This window comes from Osmerus eperlanus, chromosome 5 (genome assembly GCF_963692335.1).
Source record: "Osmerus eperlanus chromosome 5, fOsmEpe2.1, whole genome shotgun sequence".
In the NCBI taxonomy this organism is placed as follows: Eukaryota; Metazoa; Chordata; class Actinopteri; order Osmeriformes; family Osmeridae; genus Osmerus; species Osmerus eperlanus.
The window spans coordinates 13,625,753-13,647,309 of record NC_085022.1 but is presented as its reverse complement, the minus strand read 5'-3'; the positions used below and the strand labels follow the sequence as shown (position 1 = coordinate 13,647,309).

Genomic DNA, 21,557 nt, shown 5'->3' with positions numbered 1-21,557 from the left:
TCATGTTTCGTTTTTTCCCCCCTCCCCCTTTATTTCCCCTCTTGTCATCCTAAAGAGTCTCAGAGAAAAGACACGGGCAATTCTTCCTTCCCTGACTGAGGCACTGTTAGATTTGGAAAGTGTCTAGTGACTGTAATCGGAGAGGGAGAAGGCCCCCGCTGACAGTTTAAAGAGCCAACTGAAGGCATCACATGTTTACTGTACTGCTCTCCCAAACACACACACACACACATACACGCACGTGTGCTCATTGGGACTTGTGGTTCTGGGAGTCCTTGCTCTCAAGCAATTTCTCATTGGCATGGGGCAGCTGCAGGTGATGTCATCTCATGCAACTCAGTTATCCCACTAAAAAACCTGGGAAAGACAGGCTGGACTTCTTTACTGCAGCATAGGTACAGCAGCATCATTGGCCTATATGTGTCAGTTTGCACGAGTCGACTGTGGCTATGACTGACTGAGCGTGTCTCCAATGTTGCCCTGGCCTTTTTTCTCTCTCTTTTAGACAATGGACGGCCTGTTCTGCAGAGATAGCGTTCGAGCTTCCTGTTACCCTTCCCTACCCCTCTACCCTTCTCTACCCTTCCCTACCCCTCTACCCTTCCCTACCCCTCTACCCTTCCCTACCCCTCTACCCTTCCCTACCCCTCTACCCTTCCCTAACCGTCTACCCTTCCCTAACCGTCTACCCTTCCAGAACCGTCTACCCTTCCCAACCCCTCTACCCTTCCCAACTCCTTTACCCTTCCCCTCTCCCCTTCCCAACCCCTCTACCCTTCCCAACCCCTCTACCCTTCCCAACCCCTCTACCCTTCCCCTCTCCCCTTCCCAACCCCTCTACCCTTCCCAACCCCTCTACCCTTCCCAACCCCTCTACCCTTCCCAACCCCTCTACCCTTCCCCTCTCCCCTTCCCAACCCCTCTACCCTTCCCAACCCCTCTACCCTTCCCCTCTCCCCTTCCCAACCCCTCTACCCTTCCCAACCCCTCTACCCTTCCCCTCTCCCCTTCCCAACCCCTCTACCCTTCCCAACCCCTCTACCCTTCCCCTCTCCCCTTCCCAACCCCTCTCCCCTTCCCAACCCCTCTACCCTTCCCAACCCCTCTCCCCTTCCCAACCCCTCTACCCTTCCCAACCCCTCTACCCTTCCCAACCCCTCTCCCCTTCCCAACCCCTCTACCCTTCCCAACCCCTCTACCCTTCCCCTCTCCCCTTCCCAACCCCTCTACCCTTCCCAACCCCTCTACCCTTCCCCTCTACCCTTCCCCTCTACCCTTCCCCTTTACCTTTCCCCTCTCCCCTTCCCCACCCCTCTCCCCACCATCACTCTCCTCCCTTGTGGCGATGCATCTTAATGATTTATTGAGTGAGTGCAGTGGAGCAGCGATGGATCCTGAGGGGCGGGCCGGTAGGGGAGGGTGTGAGGGACAGGTCAGGGCGCGTTCAGCCGCAGCTTCTCGCCGCGTTTAGGATGAAAGAATCCTCGTCCCACCCCTGTCTGCAACGCTAAACACACTGGCTGCCGAACCTGGCGTTCCGGTGACGAGCGCCTGATCGCTCAGGAAAACAAACCATGGTGTCAGGTGTGCTGGAGGCATGTGTGAGGAAATCCCAGCGAAAACACAGCTTTGATGTGATTGATATGGAGTACAGAGTTGGCCCTCACCACAGGGCTTGGGGCTTGTGAGTTAAGTGTTCGAATACAAAACACATTGTTTGTATGGGGTTGGTGTTGATCAGCACTCGGTGTCCTCTCTTATTCTCATTTAGTCATCGGAATTACATTGGACTTTTTATTAAGGTGAAAGTTCATTGTTCATCTCATGCATACATCAAAGCGCCTCCGAATAATTGATATTATTTCCTGGAGACATTCCCTATTCCTGGAGACAGTTCCAACGAGTCTGTAGGAGTGGTTCGGAGGATCACTGCAGATCAGGGAGAAGCCAAGGACCCCCAGGAAAGAGGGGTGGAGAAATGGGGTGGGGAAATAGTAGGCTTACATAGCCAGTTAGTGCCCCAAACAAAGACAGCCCTTGTGGTGATGGAAGTGGTGAACAAAAACCGAACAATCCAAAGATTGTGTAGGAAGTGTTCCACTGGAATACGTGTTTTGAGATTGACATGCATGCAGTGACATAGTGCCTGCTTCCTACATGTGTTATGACAACCCTAACCCTAACCCATAATAAGTTTTTGTTGCGTAGTCTTTGTTTTAGAAAAATATATTTAGTCTGCAACTGATGACGCAATACGTCAATCTAGGCTATTTGTACTGTATTATGATTTTAAAGACAATCATGTTACATTATCTCATTTATTGAGCAGATACTTTGATCGAATGCAACTTACAAATAATGTTTATAGAAAGGAAAGCATCAAGCAATCAAGTATCAGAAATGTATAGTTCTAACAAGATAGAACTGTATTTTACAAGCCCGTACAAAAAATAACATTACAACTACCAGGCACAGTGCAAACATAACAACATCAGTTAAGCCTCTGCACTTCCAGATCCACTTTAACATGGAGACTGCGTAAGGCCCGTTTCATAATCAGCACAGTAAAGGGCATTAACGGTAGAAATAAAAGAACTATCATGTCACTGCGCCGCTGCCTTCACAAAGCAAACACACCCCACCTTCGCCTCATTCCACAACACGCTGCAGTTAGCTGGCAACCCAGCGGACATCCTCTGACCTCCAGCCAGGGCGTTATTTCTCCTCCCATCCCTCCCTCCATCCCACCTTCCCTCCGTCCAGTGGGATAATCCCGGAGCATGCCCGGTGGCAGTGGTGGGTTCTGTGTTACAGACACAATGGCTGCTCTGTGCTCCTCTGCTGGTATTGTTCTCTCTGTGCCTGGAGACACAAAGCAGCCCTTATACACGGCTAGTCAGGAAGGCCCACTGTCAGGTGCTCGGTTAGCAGCGTAGCTTGGCCCTTTAGCTAGCTTCATATCCATCACCACGAGGCTTAATATCAGTGGTTTGTGTACAGTAGGCTTCAATGAAGAGGAAAGAGCTTCTGTTTGGTAAAGTGTACGGAGGTGGCGGCCTCCAGCAATGTGTCAGTCAGACTCTGTTTTGGGTGGGAGGGAGTAGGCCTGTCTCTCGTTCTTTTCTTTCTTTTTTTGTTTATTTGAATTGTCTCTTTACATCTGCCAATCAAGCGTCCCTCTGTTGCACTGCAGCACTCCTCTCACACTTATGTCCACAGCAGCCTGGGTAATCCTCAGTCAGCTCTCAGCTGGCCAGCTTTCAAGAGGGCTTTGCTGACATTCAGGGTTTGAGCTTAGTGCGACTCGCGCGCGCACACACTCACACACACATACAATGATACATACATGGGCAGCCAGCTGGCAGATTGAATGGAGCAAAATATTGGGTCAGAAGCACAGAGTAATGTGCGGACAGCACCTAAGGCCAAACAGAACTACAACACAAACTTTAATTAACACCATGACCTGCTAATACGGCTCTTTTTCAACTCATGACAGCACAGTCATATTTGACGCTTACTTAAAGGTTTCAATTGTATGGTCTCATGTCAGCAGCAGTAAAGGCACTGTGACTGTGTGACACCTGCATTGCCTGTTTTGGACCACTGGAGTAGAGCTTGTCAAATGGTTGCTTTAGTTTAAGGTTTTTATGCTCACAAAACACAACATGTCCCTTCTCGGCTACATAATAAAGCGTAATGGGGTAGTACTGGAACGAACACCCCATTTTAAAGCCTTGTGTTACACATCAGAACGTGACCTTTTTCTCCTCTCTGTGTTTCCCCTTTTCCAGGATCCGTCCTCAGCTGCCGAGAGAGAAGATCGAGGGATGTCACATCTGCACCTTCGTGACGCCTGCGGAGCCCCAGGTGATCCTGGGGAAAGACAAGGCCTTCACCTACGACTATGTGTTCGACATGGACTCGGAGCAGGACAGCATCTACGCCAACTGCACTGAGAAGCTGATCGAGGGCTGCTTCGAGGGTTACAACGCCACCATCTTTGCCTATGGCCAGGCAAGTGGAGCGCTTGTGTTTCTTTTTAGGGGAAGTTGGGTAAAGAGACTGTGTTTTGAGAATGGGTTGACATTCAGATAGGAAAGTGCATTGGTTTCTGTGCATTAAACCATTTGTTTATTGTTGGCCTTCTACATGTTTGGCTATTGATTTGGTCAGTGCTAAAAATGACATTGTATTGGTTTTATCAAAGACTGCAGTTATGGCAGTCTTACTTTACACAGACACACACTTCTAAAAGCACTTCCAAACCTTCCAGTGAATGTGTAGAAATCGATGGAGGTGGTACTCAACAGTTTCTCGTAGTGTGTGTGCTCTAAGCAAAGTTCTTTCCCTCTTTCTCTTCTCGCCCCCTTTGTCCTTGTCCAACATTTCAAGATCTTACTTTCTTTCAGAGGGGTTTGTCTTCTCTGAGGCAGTCCCAGCCAACTGCAGGGACATTACGTACAAGTCTACCCCCCCTTCCCCTGGTGCTCCCTGGGTTGCCTTGACAACCAAAGCCCACTCTAGTGCCTCTAACAGGGTTTGATAGAGCTGGGAAGTTCCACAAGGATAGAGAGGGGAGTACTGAAATCAGTGAATCCCACACACCTTCACATAAAGCATACATTTCTAATGTGACCCCCCCCCCCCCCCCCCCACCGGTTCACCCATATTTCCCAGTACTACTCCTGGGATTGGTGGCCTATTTATTCATTTTCGAATAGGTTTAGTCCTGGTTGGCTCTGGCCCATAGTACAGCCAAGCCTAGCTGTGTTCAGTGGCTCATGTTTTTTTTTTTACTTGGACTAATCCAGCTGTAGCCCTGTGCTGCAAACTGACCCAGTCAGCTCCATCATGGGATTCAGCCTGCTTAGATTTTGTGTCAGATTTAGAGCAATCAATATTGCAGGAGAAAATGACCTGTATGTTCCCAGCCCCAATGCCCTGTATGCCCAATCTTGGCGCTCTAAATTTTCCCCCTTCCTCCCCTTCTGTTACTTCTTCTACCCCCCAGACGGGCTCAGGCAAGACCTACACCATGGGCACAGGCTTCGATGTGAGTCTTGGGGAGGAGGACCTGGGCATCATCCCCCGGGCTGTGGGCCACCTCTTCAGAGGTATGGAGGAGCGTTGCCAGGCTGCCCGGGACCAGGGTCGGCCCGTACCCGAGTTCAAGATCAACGCTCAGTTCCTGGAGGTACAGTACCGCACGTTTCGTGAACCAGTACACACTGGGAGTGCTGGGAGCCACTAAATTGAATACGCAGCCACTGATATCATTGTTTGTTTGTTTTTTGCTTAAGCTTAACCTACACAATGCAATATAAGACATGTCAAAACACTAAAAGACAAAACAATACAAGCTACAGTACAGAGGAAGCTGTTGGGATTAATTCATAGCTGTTCTGTACCAGGTTCTTTATTTACGATTACGAGCAAAAACTCAGTTTCATAATAATCCAAACAAAAGGACCCTGGTGTCACTCCATACAAGTTGCTCCTCAGTTGGACACTCAATATTGCAGGAGAAAATGACTTGTCCGTTTTTGGGCACAGCCTTCAAGTCGTTACAACAACTTTTAGTAAAAGGTCCAGGTCAGCCTTATATTGTTGACAGGGCTAGTTTAACAAGCTCGTCTGCAAGACTGACACTTCGAAATAACTCTATCAAAAGTGTGCAGCTGCCGGTGAAGGGTTGGAGTGGACTGAGGGTCAGAAGGGCTTGTGTCTGGACCGGGAGGGGTGACAAGAAGGGTTACTAGGAGCAGCGGGCAGTTGTGTTGGCTCGTCATAGAGAGTGACAGGGGCCCCCATGTGGCCAGACAGGGAGCAAAATATTGATGCAGAACTAGAAGGGGCGTCCCGTGTCTTTGCCTACAGTCAATGTAAACGTTAGATTGGACTATTGTTGGTGAGGCGCCTAGCTAAAAGCCCATTTGGAAGCCAGCAAAATAAAGCTATTAAATACACATTTTAAGATGGGGATATAACCACTTTTCAAAATGATTATGTTGTTTTTGGAAATGTGCTTGCGCTGTAACAACAAATTTGACCAGATTGTATTGTTGCACTTTTAAGTCCAAATATAAGAGCCAGGTCCAGTGGGGTTGTTCCCTTCACAGGAAGTCATCACATTAACCTTTGTTTTGCCAATAAGACTGACAAGTCCTCTACAATTTAGAAGTTGTTGACTTTTATTTCTATTAATTCAGGTTCTATGACTGGAGTGGCTAGATTACAAAAGAGATTTTATTACCAAGACAAAGAGCTTTCACAGTTTAAACAATAATAGGCAAGAAAGAATAAATGTGTAAAGGCATAAGGAGATCGTGAGTACAGATCACGTTGCTCTGGGTCAGGCCTAAACACCGTCTGAGAGGCCAGTTACCAAAACAACAGAATCAAAATGGTGAAAATGAACTTCCTGTATGCTTTGTCATGTTATATTTGTGTGTGTGTGTGTTTGTGTGTTCCCTTATTTCCCAGTGTAGCTGTACAATGAGGAGGTGCTGGATCTGTTTGACACCACTCGGGACTTGGAAGCCAGGAAGCAAAAATCTCACATTAAGATCCACGAGGATGCCAATGGAGGAATCTACACTGTCGGAGTGACCACACGGACAGTGTCCTCCGAAGCAGAGGTGTGTGATACATGTTTCCGTATCTACACACTGCTTTTGTATGCATGCATGCATGCAGATACACGGTGTGTGTTAGCGCTGTATGCGCTCGCACGTCATCAGTGTGCGCGCGCGCGCGCGTCGGTCTTTAATTCTTTATCAACACCCTATCGTTGCGTGTATCTGCTTGTACGGTAAACCTGTCCACACCAGTAACCAGTCCCTCTCTCCCCCACACCCTCCCCAGATGCTGCAGTGTCTGAAGCTGGGCGCTCTGTGCCGCACCACCGCCAGCACCCAGATGAACGTGCAGAGCTCTCGCTCCCACGCCATCTTCACCATCCATCTGTGCCAAGTCCGCGTCTGCGCTACCGACAATGTACGCACAGCTGGGGGGGGGAATCGGAATTGATTGTCATTCTGGCTTTCTGTTCGTTTGCATAGGTGTAGAGTAGCTGTTATGCTTGGTTGCATGACACTACAGTAAATTGTGAAATGTTTGATACCTAAACCCAATCTTGACCTGTTCCTAACTTTCCCCTAATCCTAGCCCTAACCATGATCATAACCTATTCCTACCCTTAACCGTAACCAGCTGTTGCATATCAACAAGAACTGTGTCTTCTACCATGCTGCTCTGTGCGGAAACTGCTTTCATGTTGTTGTACCAACCTTTTCTTTTCCTCTCAAATCATACAGCAAGACAACGAGACCGACAACAAAATCTCCAACGGTAACTCCGAGATGGAAGAGTTTGAGACGCTGACGGCAAAGTTCCACTTCGTGGACCTGGCAGGTTCTGAGAGGCTGAAGAGGACCGGGGCGACCGGAGACCGAGCCAAAGAGGGCATCTCCATCAACTGTGGACTGGTGAGAGACTGGGTCTAAGCTTCACTAGCCTGTTCTAAAATACCAGAGAGAGGAGTTTTCCTTGTCTGCCATGTATGATAAAATTGTAGACCTGCATATCAGAATATAGATTTTGAGTCGTGTCTTTTTATATCCGATTAGTCATTTTTCAGGAATTCCGGGAAATAAATGATTTTTAATACGGTGCTGTAGGCGCTGTTTTCAACAATAAACTGTATATCTCTGCATATGTTGCGTCAGGGTCTGCACATGCAATGACACAGCTCTTTCATGTTACATTGGATGTATGCTGTCATCTGGTGGTGTAGTTTAGCAATTGCAACCATTTTCAAATATTTGAAAGAAGTGAGGTTCACTTGGTTGGATTTTTATAAGCAATAATTTTCAGTTGTTGTTTATTAATCGTCTCTATCTCCATGTTGTGGTCTTATTCCCTGTGCAGCTTGCTCTGGGTAATGTAATCAGTGCTTTGGGAGACAGGAGCAAGCGATCCTCTCATGTGCCTTACAGAGATTCCAAACTCACCCGGCTCCTACAAGACTCGCTGGGAGGAAACAGGTCTGTCTTCGATCGCTTCTGCCCATGTTTGGTTTATATTGGTTCCCCCAACAGTAACATAGTGGAGGACTTGAATGAATGTGAATGACCCAAAACACCTTTCACTCTTTATCCCTTCCCCTAGCCAAACAGTGATGATAGCGTGCATAAGCCCTTCGGACCGCGACTTCATGGAGACTCTGAACTCTCTGAAGTATGCTAACCGGGCCAGAAACATCAAGAACAGGGTGATGGTGAACCAGGACAAGGCCAGCCAGCAGATCAGCGCCCTGCGCACGGAGATCGCCAGGCTGCAGATGGAGCTGATGGAGTACAGGACGGTGAGAAGAGAGAGAGGGAGAGAGGGAGAGAGGGAGAGAGGGAGAGAGAGAGAGAGAGAGAGAGGGGGAGAGAGGGGGAGAGAGGGGGAGAGAGAGGGGGAGAGAGAGAGAAAAAGATGTAGAAAGTCGGGCAGGGAGGGTGAACGTTATGAATAAAACGTTAAATAATATAAATGATAGAGAGAAATGAAGGATGGGGGATTACGAGGATGAAATAAATGTGTCTGGGGATGATGATGATTTGGAAAGTGGGTCAGAGAGTACCAATAGCAAGCCAATTAGTGAAAGACATGGAGACACTGGTCTAAAGGAAAATATTTGAACTGTCTTGATATCGATATATACTTGGTGCACATATATATCGATGTATATAAATACAAAGGTATATATCAGGACTAAATTCAAATATTTTCCTTGCTGTCTATTAACCCTTCCCACCCCTTTTAATCAAAATCGTTCTCCTCAGGGCAAGCGCATGGTGGGTGAGGACGGCATTGAGAGCATCAGCGACATGTTCCACGAGAACTCCATGCTGCAGACGGAGAACAGCAACCTGAGGGTGAGGGTGAAGGCCATGCAGGAGACCATCGACGTCCAGAAGGCCAGGCTCACACAGCTGCTCTCTGACCAGGCCAACCAGACCCTGGCCAGAGCCGGTAAGGGTCTGTGTGTGTATTGGTTTGTGTGTCTGAGTTTTTGTGTGTGGCTTTGTCTGTGTGGCTGTCTGTGTGTGTGTGTGTGTGTGTGTCCATGTGGTTAAATTCCCATTGGGGAGTTCCTCTGTTGTGTTTATTTCCGAAACTCAAATGACTCAGCAAAAGCTTCCTGTTTCCCTCTGTGCCTTTGGCCTACCTTTCCTCAGGAGAGGGAAGTGAGGAGATTGGGAACATGATTCAAGGCTACATCAAAGAGATCGAGGAGCTCAGGTACAAAACGGCATTTAGATATGGACAAAGACATTCATATCCTCCAGGATTTGTATCCTGTCATTAATATCATTGCATGTAGTACAATACGCTACCCATAATATATCACTAATAATACATTATAATACAATATGTTACTCATATGATACTTAGATCACATAAATCCCTCAAATGAATTGTTTATTTGTACCTATGCATACTGCGTGTATACGTCCGACTCATCCCATGTGCAATGTATTTCCCATGCTCCTCTCAGGGCCAAACTCTTGGAGAGCGAGTCCATGAACGAGAACTTGCGCAAAAACCTGTCCCGCGCCTCCACCCGCCAGTCCTTCTACGGCGGGCCCGTCACCTTCTCCCAGGCCCTGCTGGCGCCCGAGAAGGAGACCTCCGACATCATCGAGATCGCCAAGAAAGACCTGGAGAAGCTCAAGAAGAAGGAGAGGAAGAAGAAGAAGAGGTAAAACGGAAGGAAGGGAAGATGGGATGGAGTGGTAGGATACGGGGATGGGAGGGATGGGAGGGAGGGAGGGAGGGAGGGAGAGAGGGAGAGAGGGAGGGATGGGAGGGAGGGAGGGAGGGAGGGAGGGAAAGGATGGAGGTGATCGGTGCCTTTGAGTTTCCATCCAGTGTTCGCTCCTTACAGTATGGCAGGACTCGATTTAACGACAGGTTTTTGGGAGGTTTCCTGCTTCCCACAATCTCCTACAGTATGCATTCCTTTGGGAAGTTGCTTGACCTCTCCTCTCTGTGAATCCTTCTCCTCTATGCATTAATTTCATTCTGCCTGTCTAGCAAATAAATCTTGCTTACAAGGGGGTAGTTGGGAAATTCTGCTTACTAGGGTATAGGAGAATACTGCGTACTAGTGGATCATGGGGAAATACTGCAAGCTTGGGGATACTGGACAGCTATTCCGATTGCTCTGCAGATTGAATTAAGAAATATGGGTGATAGTATATTGGTCATACAGTGTACAGTATTTGTGTTGTGGGCTTGAACTAGTTCACACATTGACCATCCTCAGTGAAGGTTAGTGGTCAGCTGATCCCTTTGACCTTGACTGTTCTTCCTTCTCCTGCTCTCCCTCTCCCTTCCCTCCTTTTTCTGTTCTTCACCCCTCGTCACCTCTCCACGACCTTTGACCTCTCCTTCTGAAGACTGCAGCAGCTGCTGGCAGAGAAACAAAGGGAGGAGGAGGAGGAGGAGGAGGTGGTAGAGGAGGAGGAGGAGAAGGAGGTAGAGGATGCCAGGTTTGTCATGTTTTCACCCCCTTCCTTCCTCCCTCGCTTCCTCCCTCCTTCAAATTGCCCTCTCCTCGCTTCTTCTAATCCACCTTTTTTGTTTGACAGGCAGTCACACCAGGAGAGCAACCCCTTCTACTGTAGGAGCACATTAGCAGCCATGACTGTCACCTTTTCCCTTTGACTTTTAACCTTGCTACTGTGGAAATGCTTGACAGGCTCCATTCATTCACACCATCAAGTCCCTCACACACTCACCTATCCATAATGGCTCTAGTTCAATTATTAAAGAAACCTATTTGATAATTGACTCCAAATGAAAATTATCCATATCCATGTTACAAAACTGATTTGGATCATGCTGGGATTGTTTACAGTATGAAATATTTGTAATAATATTTTTTTATATACAGTAGTATATATCTACTGTACTATAATATGTTACTAATTTGGTAAAATTTTTGCACTGTAATAATTGTATGGTAACTACTGCTTTATTTTGCCTTTTTTGACCCATTTCTTTCAGTTTGTCCGTCAAGCTGATATGGATGGGAATGGCAGTTAAAACCTGTCCTTATTGTTAGCCTCATTGTTCTGTCCATAATGAGTACTAATAATAACCCTTTTTTTCATTTAATAAATGACCCCTATTTGTTTTCGAACTGTTCTTATATTTTCTTCATATTCTTTTTGTTTTGTGTAGGATTTTCCTAAACTGAATCCCATGGCCATGTTGGATATTATTCAGGGATAAATTAATAATACACTCACTGTTTACATACATTCTCATTGTGTTTTATGATGTGCAATTAGTGCAATAAGTAGACCTTGTAAGCAATGTCTCACTGTTGCCTTGTACAGTCAGCTGTACAGTCATACAGTACATGTTGCTCTCTTCTGCATTAATGCCATCATGCTCAATGAACAGAATTTGACTCTCAGTCTTTCTATCCATTAGTGCCAGCAAAGAGGAGATCCCTGACAATGACCAAGACAAGGTGACAGAGAGGGTGCTCTCCGAACGCACCAATGAGGAGGCTGAGACGGTACGATTAACAGCATCCTCACCCAATCTTGTAAGACACCGATGAATCCAAATGTCACCATTGGATGCTCTTGTCTGGGCCTTTAGGAGCTCCAGGAAGGTAGTGACCATGAGGAAGGGGATGAAGAGGAGGACGAGGAAGAGGAGGAGATGGACGTGGAGGAGAGCTCCGATGACACAGACTCTGAGCTGGATGAGAAAGGTACCGTCAGTAAACTGAGGGTCCAAACTCTGGCAATGTTTTCAGTGAGAGCACGAGGACTCATTGTGCAAAGTGTTTTAAATGCAAGTAAGATTATTTGTTTATATTTGGGCCAGTGTTTAAAAGTGTATACGACTAATATGCTCATCTTACTGAAACTGTGGATCTAGTCTACCCTTTCCAGACAAAATAATAACCCATCTTGCATGTCATTCCCGGCCATCTTTTTCTGCTCTCCAGAAAACTTCCAGGCGGATCTAGCCAACATTACCTGTGAGATCGCAATCAAGCAGAAGCTGATTGACGAGCTGGAGAACAGCCAGCGGCGTCTCCACACGCTCAAACAGCAGTACGAGCAGAAGCTGATGATGCTGCAGAGCAAGATCCGAGACACGCAGCTGGAGAGAGACCGCGTTCTGCAGAACATGGGTAAGACCGTCAGGCTACGGGAACTGCAACCACACCGCAACCGCAGCCAACGAACATGAATAAGGCAGCGGGGTCCCATGGGTTAGACCGTGTCGTCCGTGGTCACAGTCGCAACTGAACCGAGAGCGAGACACGCACGTTTATGACCGCGATTGTCATATATTTCGGTTCCAGTTTGATCTAGTTGCACACATCTTTACGTCCCCTCTCATAACTCTTATTCGCACGCTCCTCGCGGAACCACGTGCCGCCATCTCCCCCCCCCCCCCCCCCCAGGCTCGGTGGAGACGGGCTCGGAGGACAAGGCCAAGAAGATCAAGGCGGAGTACGAGAAGAAGCTCAGCATCATGAACAAGGAGATGCAGAAGCTGCAGTCGGCGCAGAAGGAGCATGCCCGCCTGCTGAAGAACCAGTCGCAGTACGAGAAGCAGCTGAAGAAGCTGCAGATGGACGTGACCGAGATGAAGAAGACCAAGGTGGGCGGGACTCCGGCGCCGAAGCGCTAATATGTCCACATGTGTACACACTCCAAATGCTATCGAATGATGCCACCCGAATGGGATCCACCCTAAGTGGATTGTGGGTTTTAAAGTTGTAGTTTTTAGGGGATTCAGCGTCGAAGTGCCGCTTGAGCCGTGTGCGATCAGCTGTTGGAGTCACATTTGGGACATCGTTGTCACTTGTGATCCATCGTTGTTGTCGGTTGTTTCTGCTCCAGGTGCGTCTGATGAAGCAGATGAAGGAGCAGCAGGAGAAGAACCGCATGACAGAGTCCCGGAGGAACCGAGAGATTGCCACCCTGAAGAAAGACCAACGCAAGCAGGAAGTGGGGAACATTCCTATTCAGTAGCAGAACAGATAAGGAGTGCTGGGTTGGATTTGATACATTTATATTTTTGGGGGGGAAATAATGTCAGTTGTTTGTGCCAAGAAGTTTTTCATCAAATTATCACAAAGACCAAGCACAGTGGGAAACATAGCATGAACGTCGCTACGTCTTGAGAGAGAATTTTGCGTGAGAGGGTTCTCCAGATGTTGATCGTGTTATGTTTCATTCACAGCACCAGCTGAAGCTACTGGAGGCCCAGAAGAGACAGCAGGAGTTGATACTGCGCAGGAAGACTGAGGAGGTGAGCAGCCAAAGTGTCCATGGATAAACCAGCTGAAATGCTGAAACGACTCCCTCGTGTAAAATGCTCTTCGAGAGCTTTTCTGTTGCACCTGTGGGAAGGTGGTTGCCAATGCTCTGCGTGTTGGTGTGCATCTGTCTCTCAGGTGACTGCTCTGAGGAGGCAAGCCAGGCCCATGTCAGGGAAGGTCACCACAAGGAAGGGCGGCTTCCAGGAGTCTCTACAGGACTCCTCTCATCGCCCGCCCTCTGGTCGCTCCTACACTTCCAGCTCCACCGCTCCCAATGGAACCAGGTACCGTGTGTGTCAGGCTTCGTGAGTGCATGTGCGGGAATGCCTTAGAGTAAGAGCTAAGACTCACCGTGCTACAAATATGCGTTATAGTATGATTGTGTGTTAACCTATAGATAGCCATGTTGTTTGCTCACCTCTTTTTATAAGCGGTATGTACGAAAAAATGTCCTCAACCTTTTGTAATTATTTATTTGATTGTAGTTGTTCTGAATGAGTATCTTTTTTTCTGTCTATTTACTCTTGTCTTTGTGTCAAAACGTGTAAACGAGTATTTTGCGTGTCATTTTAAAACACAATACAATGTAATAAGAAGGTACTGTGTGGATGTAATCCAGGCACTACAACAGGAGGTCTGCTGGCGTGTACTCGACCAGGATATCCAGGGGCATGTGGCAGACCCTGGAGCGCCGCGTCACTGATGTCATCATGCAAAGGATGACCATCTGCAACATGGAGGCCGACATGAACCGCCTCCTGAAGGTCTTACCACTCTCTCCTGCTGCTCATCCTTAAGAATATGGCCGCCGTTAACCTCAATGGGGTTACCGAGTGTTTCGTGTCGCTGTTTTTGCTCCCCTAGCAACGGGAGGAGCTGACCAAGCGCAGGGAGAAGGTGACCAGGAAGCGGGATAGGCTGGTAGGGGAGGGGCCCGAGGTGGAGAAGGCTGCACTTCTTCTGAGGGAGGAAGTGGAGGCGCTGAGCGCCAACATCGACTACATTAATGACAGCATCGCCGACTGCCAGGCCAACATCATGCAGATGGAGGAGGCCAAGGTGAGAAGGTTTAGGAGAAACTGATAGACAGAGAAACGGGACAGGCAGACAGGCAGGGAGATAATGAGGTTAGACCTATCAGGCAGGGAGATAATGAGGTTAGACCTACCTTTTTGTAACGATGACTCATATAACTGGATAGAGAAATAGTGGGGGGGAAACCTATCCAGGAAATGTATAACTGAATGCATCAGATGGCTTGAACTGATGAATAACTTTGCATGAATTTACAGGAGGAGGGAGACACTGTCGATGTCTCTGCTGTGATTGGCTCCTGCAGCCTGCCTGAGGCTCGCTTCCTATTGGACCACTTCATGTCAATGGCCATCAATAAAGTAACATCCCTTAATCAAAACAACACTTAATGTCATTTCTTTGAACCATAATTTGGTGATTAGTTGAATCAGTGGAAAGCAGCATTAACAAATAAACACACCACTTACCACTGAAGATTAATATCAACATTACAACATTAACCTTAGCACCTGTCAAGCTGTTTTGGGGGGTTTGAGTACAGTACCTTGCTTAAACAAACAATGGCAGGCGATTGCTGATTAGAACCCTTCAAACAGCAGCCTTTAACACAAACACACTTTGCACATTTACCCTTTGACCTCACCTGTCCCATCTCCAGGGTCTGCAGGCGGCCCAGAAGGAGTCCCAGGTGAAGGTGATGGAGGGCAGGCTTAAGCAGACGGAGATCACCAGCGCCACCCAGAACCAGCTGCTGTTCCACATGCTGAAGGAGAAGGCTGAGTTCAACCCTGAGCTGGACGCCCTGCTGGGGAACGCGCTTCAAGGTGACAGTGCCCCCTTGTGGAGGTTATTGACACCACGCTGGCCCCTTCTGTTTGTGTGAAGTGTTTTACAAGGGCCCCTGAAACCCAACCTACCCAGCCCTGTCCTCAAGGTCTTGGTGACAGCCCTTGTTAAATGCCCTGCTCTGACCTATGGTTAGCTCAGTAGGCAAGCCAAGCAGTTGAGGAAGAAAATTAATTAAGAAGATCTCTGGTTGGTTGAGATAGCTGCTATGGACTATACTAGCTTCAGTTTTCTTCCACACAATATTGGGTAAAGCATCAACCAAAGTAAAAGTATTTTAGTGAACTGTCATTGTAGTTCTGCCACTCTTCAAGGTTGGGGTTTGAAAGTGATATTTTGGGCTTTGACCTTTAGAAACAAAACTGGGTGGTGGAGGTGAAATGCATGATGTGGCCTGTTGAGTTGCTTTTGGCTGTGGCATCCTTCTGAAACGTTGCTGGCTAAAAGTTAAAATATGTTTTTATTTGTTTGAATTAGTTTAAAATCTAAATTTGGATCTCTTATAAAATAAAATGAAATTTAAAAAGAAGCTTGAGAACACGTTTTCTTGGTTATGACACCATTTTCGGTGTTATGCAGTTCATATTGGTCATATTGTACTTTTTTGTCAGTTTCTGGTCAGAAGGACGCCCTGTTAAAATAGATCCAGCACAGTAGTTGTTTACTTTTTTTTATTGTTTTGCCTTGTTTTTCAATATGGGGGACTGTGTTTTGATTTTAGTGTGGCATTTTTTCTGTTCCCCCCCATGTTGCCTTGATATTTTTTTACTGCAGAGCTAGGTAACATGCCAATGGGTGAGTAAAGGAAACAACACTCTCCTATTATCTGTGTTATGACTGCATGCGCCCCCCCTCCCCCTGCCCCCCGAACTAACAAAATGACCTAACATGAGCAGGTGCATGAAGTGCAATGCAACCAGATGTCCATCCATCTGTCTGATGACTTTCCCCTCCTGTCCCTCACTGTGGAAGAGCCCTCAAACCTCCACCGCCCCCTCACCCCCCCCCCCCCCCCCCCCCCAGCTCCTCATGTGCCGTGATAGCGACCATGCTTTAGCACAGCTGCTAACGACCCCCCGCTCATCTCTCGAGGAACAGCCGTTGCAGGCAGAACTGGGATGTCGGTCTGCGCCACAGCGACCAGTAAAGCAAACCTACCTCTTGGCAGATCGACAGGACTAATGATTCCTCTCCTCTTTTTTACCTAGAGACCTTGTTCCTGGTCATTCCCCTCCACCATTCTGTGCGGCTCGCCATAACTCCTCCCAACTGTCCTTTCTTCCACCTTCTGACTCCTCACCTATTAAACTCCTGTTAGTGTAAAGCCCTGAACTTTGGTAGTGAACAAGGACCTCAGGGGTGACATCATCAAGCGGCATGGCGTTGTGCTGAAATTGTCTCCATTCGCTTTTCTCGTCCATTGTTACCACACTCTGTCCGATGAACAACCCTGTTGTTAACACATGTTCGTAACAGTTCATCTTAACAGTCTGTGACATTAGGTCAATGACAAGTACTTCGACCTTCAGGAAGTTGTTTAGAGATTAAACATAAACAGTAAGTAAATCCAGATTCTGTACTTCTGTCAAGTCTTATATTTTGGGGTCTTCTGGTTTCACAGAGAATGGAGATGACAGCAGCAGCGATGAGTCAGCACAGAGTCCTGCCATTGAGGGAAAGTAAGTATTGTGGTTGACATAATAGCTTTAAAGGGAAAGTTCTCACAAATTCAAATGTCCCCTCATCTTGTACGGTTGATGAAAAAGTGAGTTGTCCACGATGCAGATAATGGGGACAAAATCTCAAAATCAATCAAACCTACAGTCATACGAAAGTTAAAAAGCCTTCAGACAACATTCAATCAAATACAAATGACCTCTGATTTTATGGTATGATAAAATAATTGAAAAGTAAATACGAATAAAATGCTAATTGAGTCCCTGAACTGTGAGGTTAATATACAGTACTTGTGTAATTTGCATAACTACCTTCTGTTCCAGCTCTCTGGCATCAGATCTCATGAAACTATGTGGAGAAACTAAATCCAGAAGCAAGGTAGTATTTTCTACACTTCCTGTTCAGTGATTACACAGTGTGACTTTGCAAAGAATAATGTGTGTGTGGGGGGGCTTTTTTCCGATACAGGCTCGAAGGAGGACCACCACTCAAATGGAGTTGCTTTACGCCAACAGCGACTCCGCCCTTGACACGCCCACTGACTTCTCAACCCCCATTCTGCCATTGGCTGAAACTCCTGAAGTGGGCGTGGATTTGGAGAACTATGGCCCATCTGTCAGGGACTATATGACTACTTCCCCTGGCTTTTCCTCCAAAATGGGCAGCATGTAAGTCCATGCTGAGTCGCTAACCCACTAACATGCTAATTGTACGACAGGAAACTGCATGTTGATATCGCAGCTGTGTGTTTTATGTTCACCTTGCCTGACTTTGCCTGACATTGGTAACAATGAGCCACATCCAAACAATGTACTAAGGTGGAGTTTCTTTAAAAGCATGACGTTTCCCTTAAGCTTTTTATATCAATTTGAATCAATAATGTATTTCTCACGCAATAAGCTCCCAGCAGAGACAAGTATAACCGTTTATGCGAACATAAAACCAACCATTGATTGTGCGGCTCTTTTATGTCTTGCTTGATATCCTACCGTACTTTTCTCCTGCAGTGTTTCATCTCCATTTACAGTCAATGCAGCTTTAAACATTAACAATAATCACTAAAATGCTGACCAGTCAGTTGCTGTGACCTTAACTGCTTAAAAAACGACATGGCTGAAAACTCACAGTACAGTGTCTTTTAGTCTACTGTAGGGAATATGTCAGCTGTCTTGTTGGGGACCAAATTTCATGTAGCTTTAATAATTTGCTTGTGGCACCTTAATATCATCCGCACAAGGTGATGAGAGACTTAATTTTGGGCAACAAAATGTCAGGTAACGAACAGTGTGTATGTGTATTGCATGGTCATCACCTCATTTAGCTTTCATTTTAATTTTGCTTTGTTTTACATCCCTCTGTTATGTTTCGTGTCTTTGTTGTGTGTCTTGCTTATGAATCCTCAAACTGAATATCAGTTCCGGCTTCAGACCTCCCTCAGGGGCGGGAAAGAGAGTTCCGGAACCTTCCCCACTCTCTCGCAGGAAGACTTATGACAAGGCGGCTAAGGTCAAGGAGATCAAACAGTAAGCAGTAATCAACAATAATCTAAACTGTAAGCCCAAGTGAGGCCCAAACTAAAATTTCGATAACTCTTTTTAACATCTCAAATCTCTCAAATAATTTCTCCTGCTTCATAAAAGCATGTGATTTCAAACTAAATTAAGAACTCACTTTGCCTGGTGTGATTGCCCTTCCCTATCAGGTTGTACACTGAATTTCAAGATGCTGTTAATAATGTTTTAATTTCCTCTACTTGGCATAGCTTATATATTGGACATGGGTTCAGTGTTCAACTTGCTCTTAAACCTCTCAAACCCTGTGCTGCAAATAATTCTTCAATATATAAATATTATATATTGATGACAGCGCTAACCTACCTTTTCCCACATCAAAATGTAATTTGAGCTTAGACTGGGGAGCTGAAAGGTGGATGAAAGCGGTTTCCTTCTTGATAAATCCTGAGTGAACTGGCCATCTTTTGGAGTCAGCTCTCCCAATCTTAGCTAAATCAAGACCACATGTACATGTGCATGCACAACTGAAGTGTTATTTCAAAAAAAAAAAAAAAATGTAAAAAAAATGCAGAGTTCACAAATTGGTTTCATTTTAATATCGGGGAGTTGTATTACAGTGAGTGTGTGTGTGTGTTTAACTCCACACCCCATACTTTTACATATTTGACACCTACTGACAACACCCTTTGCACAACCAGTATTTCAGCTGCACTCCCCCTCTGTCTATTGTTGCAGCTACAACTTCTGGGGCCTTTCTCCTCCTCTTCCGCCCATCCATGTAGCCAATACAACGTATTTAGCCGCTTGTCAGGGACCCTGGAGACTACAGATGTGCCATAGGATAAGTAAGGAGAATAGAGTAAGACAAATATAGGACCAAGACCAGAGGAAATGTTAGCAATAGCATTAGTCATTTAACATTTAACAGTCAGTTAACATTGAGGATCGTAATCAATACGTGGAATTAATGGTAAAGTAAGTGTTAGTGAACAGTCAAATGAATCAATATTAAATCATGGGTATTAATGGTAGGCAATAATGGGACAGGGTGATAGTATGAAACACTGGCATGCTCTCTTTTCTCTCTCTCTCTCCTCCTGTCCTCGCTTCACCCACATGCACAACTATCTCATCTCCTTTTGGGGTGTGGTGACACGTGGATGTCTTTCAGGCTTTATGGTTTTAATAATACAATGGAAGATTATGCTGACCATGGCAAGCTAGTTACATGGTCACATAATCAAGTTGAGGTGGTGTGGTCACAATTCTTTCAGCGCTAATACCAATCCACTCAATCATTATGATTTCAGTAACCAGAAAATAGAATTTATAACCACTTTGGAACATTTTTCAAAGTTTATAGTTCAGTTCTTAGTTGATAGTTCATTATGGCACATCTTTACATATAGGCATTGACTTCATTGATGGCACCTTACCTGTCTAATAATCATGCACCCTTATCTAAAACATATACTGTAGATCTTGGAACCCGAAGTACTTTATTTCATCTTTAATTTACAAAAAACTACATTTTTAATTGATCGATGTCTAATGTGAATAAAACAGCCTTAGTTTCCATTGATATGTGGAGACTGCCCACTGCTCTGTTTTAGAACTAGACCACTGTCTTGTCAGGGATCTGAGTGTCTGACTGAAGGTCTCTACCTCAGTCAGTATACCGTCGTGTTTTAATATAGGTTCAAGTGGCTCATCTGCTTCGGATACAGGTAGCCTTTTAACGGTTGCTTTCTACCGGATCCAATTCTTGTCTGTCTGTCCCATTGTCTTGGGGTGGACATTCGGAACCTATTTGATTTTGTCATGTTTTCTGTGTCTGGTGACTGCAGCATGATAAAGGCCAAGCGGGTCGCATGCACTGCGCTGTGGCTCATTGTACATGTGCGGCATGTGTTTAGGATTTTGTAGTGTGTATGTTTGAGCTGCACGCTGGATCTTCTGTCCTCTCACTCTTTACATGATAAGTGATTTATACGTGCTACTGGAGGGTTCCCCAAATAGATGTCTGAACCAAACAGTATGTTCATTTGGGTTTGTGTGTGTGTGTGTGTGTCCCTTACCTCTCCTCTCCCCAGAGGTGTCATCAACCCTCTCCCGTCCTCCAAGGGCAGCCGCTCGTCAACGCTGCAGTGTGTCCACGTGGCCGAGGGTCATCCCAAAGCAGTGCTGTGTGTAGACTGCACCGACGACCTGCTCTTCACTGGCTCCAAAGGTCCCACTTAACTGTCCAACTTGATGCTTGCTTCCTTTCAGATTACACTCTTTTCCCCCAATCTTATTTATTGATTGGTTGGTTGAGTTATCCTTTCTGTTGCTTAACGGGAGACTTGTCGGAAACTCCCGCCCTCTCCCGTCGTGTGTCTTAGACCGGACATGTAAGGTGTGGAACTTGGTGACGGGGCAGGAGATCATGTCGTTGGCTGGCCACCCCAACAACGTGGTGTCTGTGCGCTACAGCTCCAGCCTGGTCTACACCGTCTCCACCTCCTACATCAAAGTGTGGGACATCCGAGACTCGGCCAAGTGCATCCGCACCCTCTCGTGAGTGTCTCCTCTTGGGTCAAAGCGCCGGCTGAACGAGTACAGTATATTACAGTGTAGCACAGACATTGTGGATAGTTGATCTCTGGGGAGGTCTCCGGTGATTTGATATGGAATGCTTTGGTCAGAACTGCAAGCAGTTCTCTAAAGGCAATTTTGTTTAGGTATTTCAATACCATTGTCTACCAGCCATACATACTGTACCGTTAGCAGTTTCATTCATGTTTTTTCTTTGGTTGCCGCAGGTCTTCTGGTCTTGTGACTCTGGGGGATGCCTGCGTGTCCAACACCAACCGCACGGTCACTATTCCTGCAGGAGAAAACCAGATCAACCAGATAGCCCTCAACCCCAACGGCTCAATCCTTTATGCTGCAGCTGGCAATTCTGTCAGGGTCTGGGATCTAAGGAGGTACGGTATACATGGAATACAGTCTCTTTCACCATTGCTGTAGTTCACCTAGAGGGTTTTACATGTACATGTAGTCATTTAGCAGATGCTGTTATCCAGAGCGACTTACAGTAAGTACAGGGACATTCCCCCGAGGCAAGTAGGGTGAAGTGCCTTGCCCAA

At 46.4% G+C, this 21,557-nt stretch overlaps 1 protein-coding gene across 7 annotated transcripts in view; it reads left to right on the top strand.

Moving 5' to 3' along the window:
- The window catches only part of kif21a (kinesin family member 21A), a 29,096-nt gene that overhangs the window by 5,398 nt on the left and 2,141 nt on the right, over positions 1 to 21,557 (top strand). Inside the window, exons 2-31 of one of the 7 annotated variants that reach the window (XM_062461752.1) lie at positions 3,795 to 4,017; positions 5,015 to 5,197; positions 6,492 to 6,641; positions 6,868 to 6,999; positions 7,320 to 7,490; positions 7,933 to 8,048; positions 8,173 to 8,368; positions 8,835 to 9,024; positions 9,231 to 9,294; positions 9,551 to 9,754; positions 10,455 to 10,547; positions 11,497 to 11,584; positions 11,671 to 11,785; positions 12,026 to 12,214; positions 12,491 to 12,690; positions 12,933 to 13,040; positions 13,276 to 13,344; positions 13,490 to 13,638; positions 13,974 to 14,118; positions 14,219 to 14,413; positions 14,647 to 14,748; positions 15,048 to 15,213; positions 16,010 to 16,030; positions 16,857 to 16,914; positions 17,236 to 17,290; positions 17,381 to 17,580; positions 18,340 to 18,435; positions 20,520 to 20,656; positions 20,811 to 20,985; positions 21,231 to 21,395. In XM_062461752.1, the coding sequence (XP_062317736.1) occupies positions 3,795 to 4,017; positions 5,015 to 5,197; positions 6,492 to 6,641; positions 6,868 to 6,999; positions 7,320 to 7,490; positions 7,933 to 8,048; positions 8,173 to 8,368; positions 8,835 to 9,024; positions 9,231 to 9,294; positions 9,551 to 9,754; positions 10,455 to 10,547; positions 11,497 to 11,584; positions 11,671 to 11,785; positions 12,026 to 12,214; positions 12,491 to 12,690; positions 12,933 to 13,040; positions 13,276 to 13,344; positions 13,490 to 13,638; positions 13,974 to 14,118; positions 14,219 to 14,413; positions 14,647 to 14,748; positions 15,048 to 15,213; positions 16,010 to 16,030; positions 16,857 to 16,914; positions 17,236 to 17,290; positions 17,381 to 17,580; positions 18,340 to 18,435; positions 20,520 to 20,656; positions 20,811 to 20,985; positions 21,231 to 21,395 (4,155 nt within the window). Of the gene's footprint in view, positions 1 to 3,794; positions 4,018 to 5,014; positions 5,198 to 6,491; positions 6,642 to 6,867; positions 7,000 to 7,319; positions 7,491 to 7,932; positions 8,049 to 8,172; positions 8,369 to 8,834; positions 9,025 to 9,230; positions 9,295 to 9,550; positions 9,755 to 10,454; positions 10,548 to 11,496; positions 11,585 to 11,670; positions 11,786 to 12,025; positions 12,215 to 12,490; positions 12,691 to 12,932; positions 13,041 to 13,275; positions 13,345 to 13,489; positions 13,639 to 13,973; positions 14,119 to 14,218; positions 14,414 to 14,646; positions 14,749 to 15,047; positions 15,214 to 16,009; positions 16,031 to 16,856; positions 16,915 to 17,235; positions 17,291 to 17,380; positions 17,581 to 18,327; positions 18,436 to 20,519; positions 20,657 to 20,810; positions 20,986 to 21,230; positions 21,396 to 21,557 lie in introns of all 7 variants that reach the window. The other 6 variants (XM_062461751.1, XM_062461753.1, XM_062461754.1 and 3 more) reach the window with 6 other exon arrangements.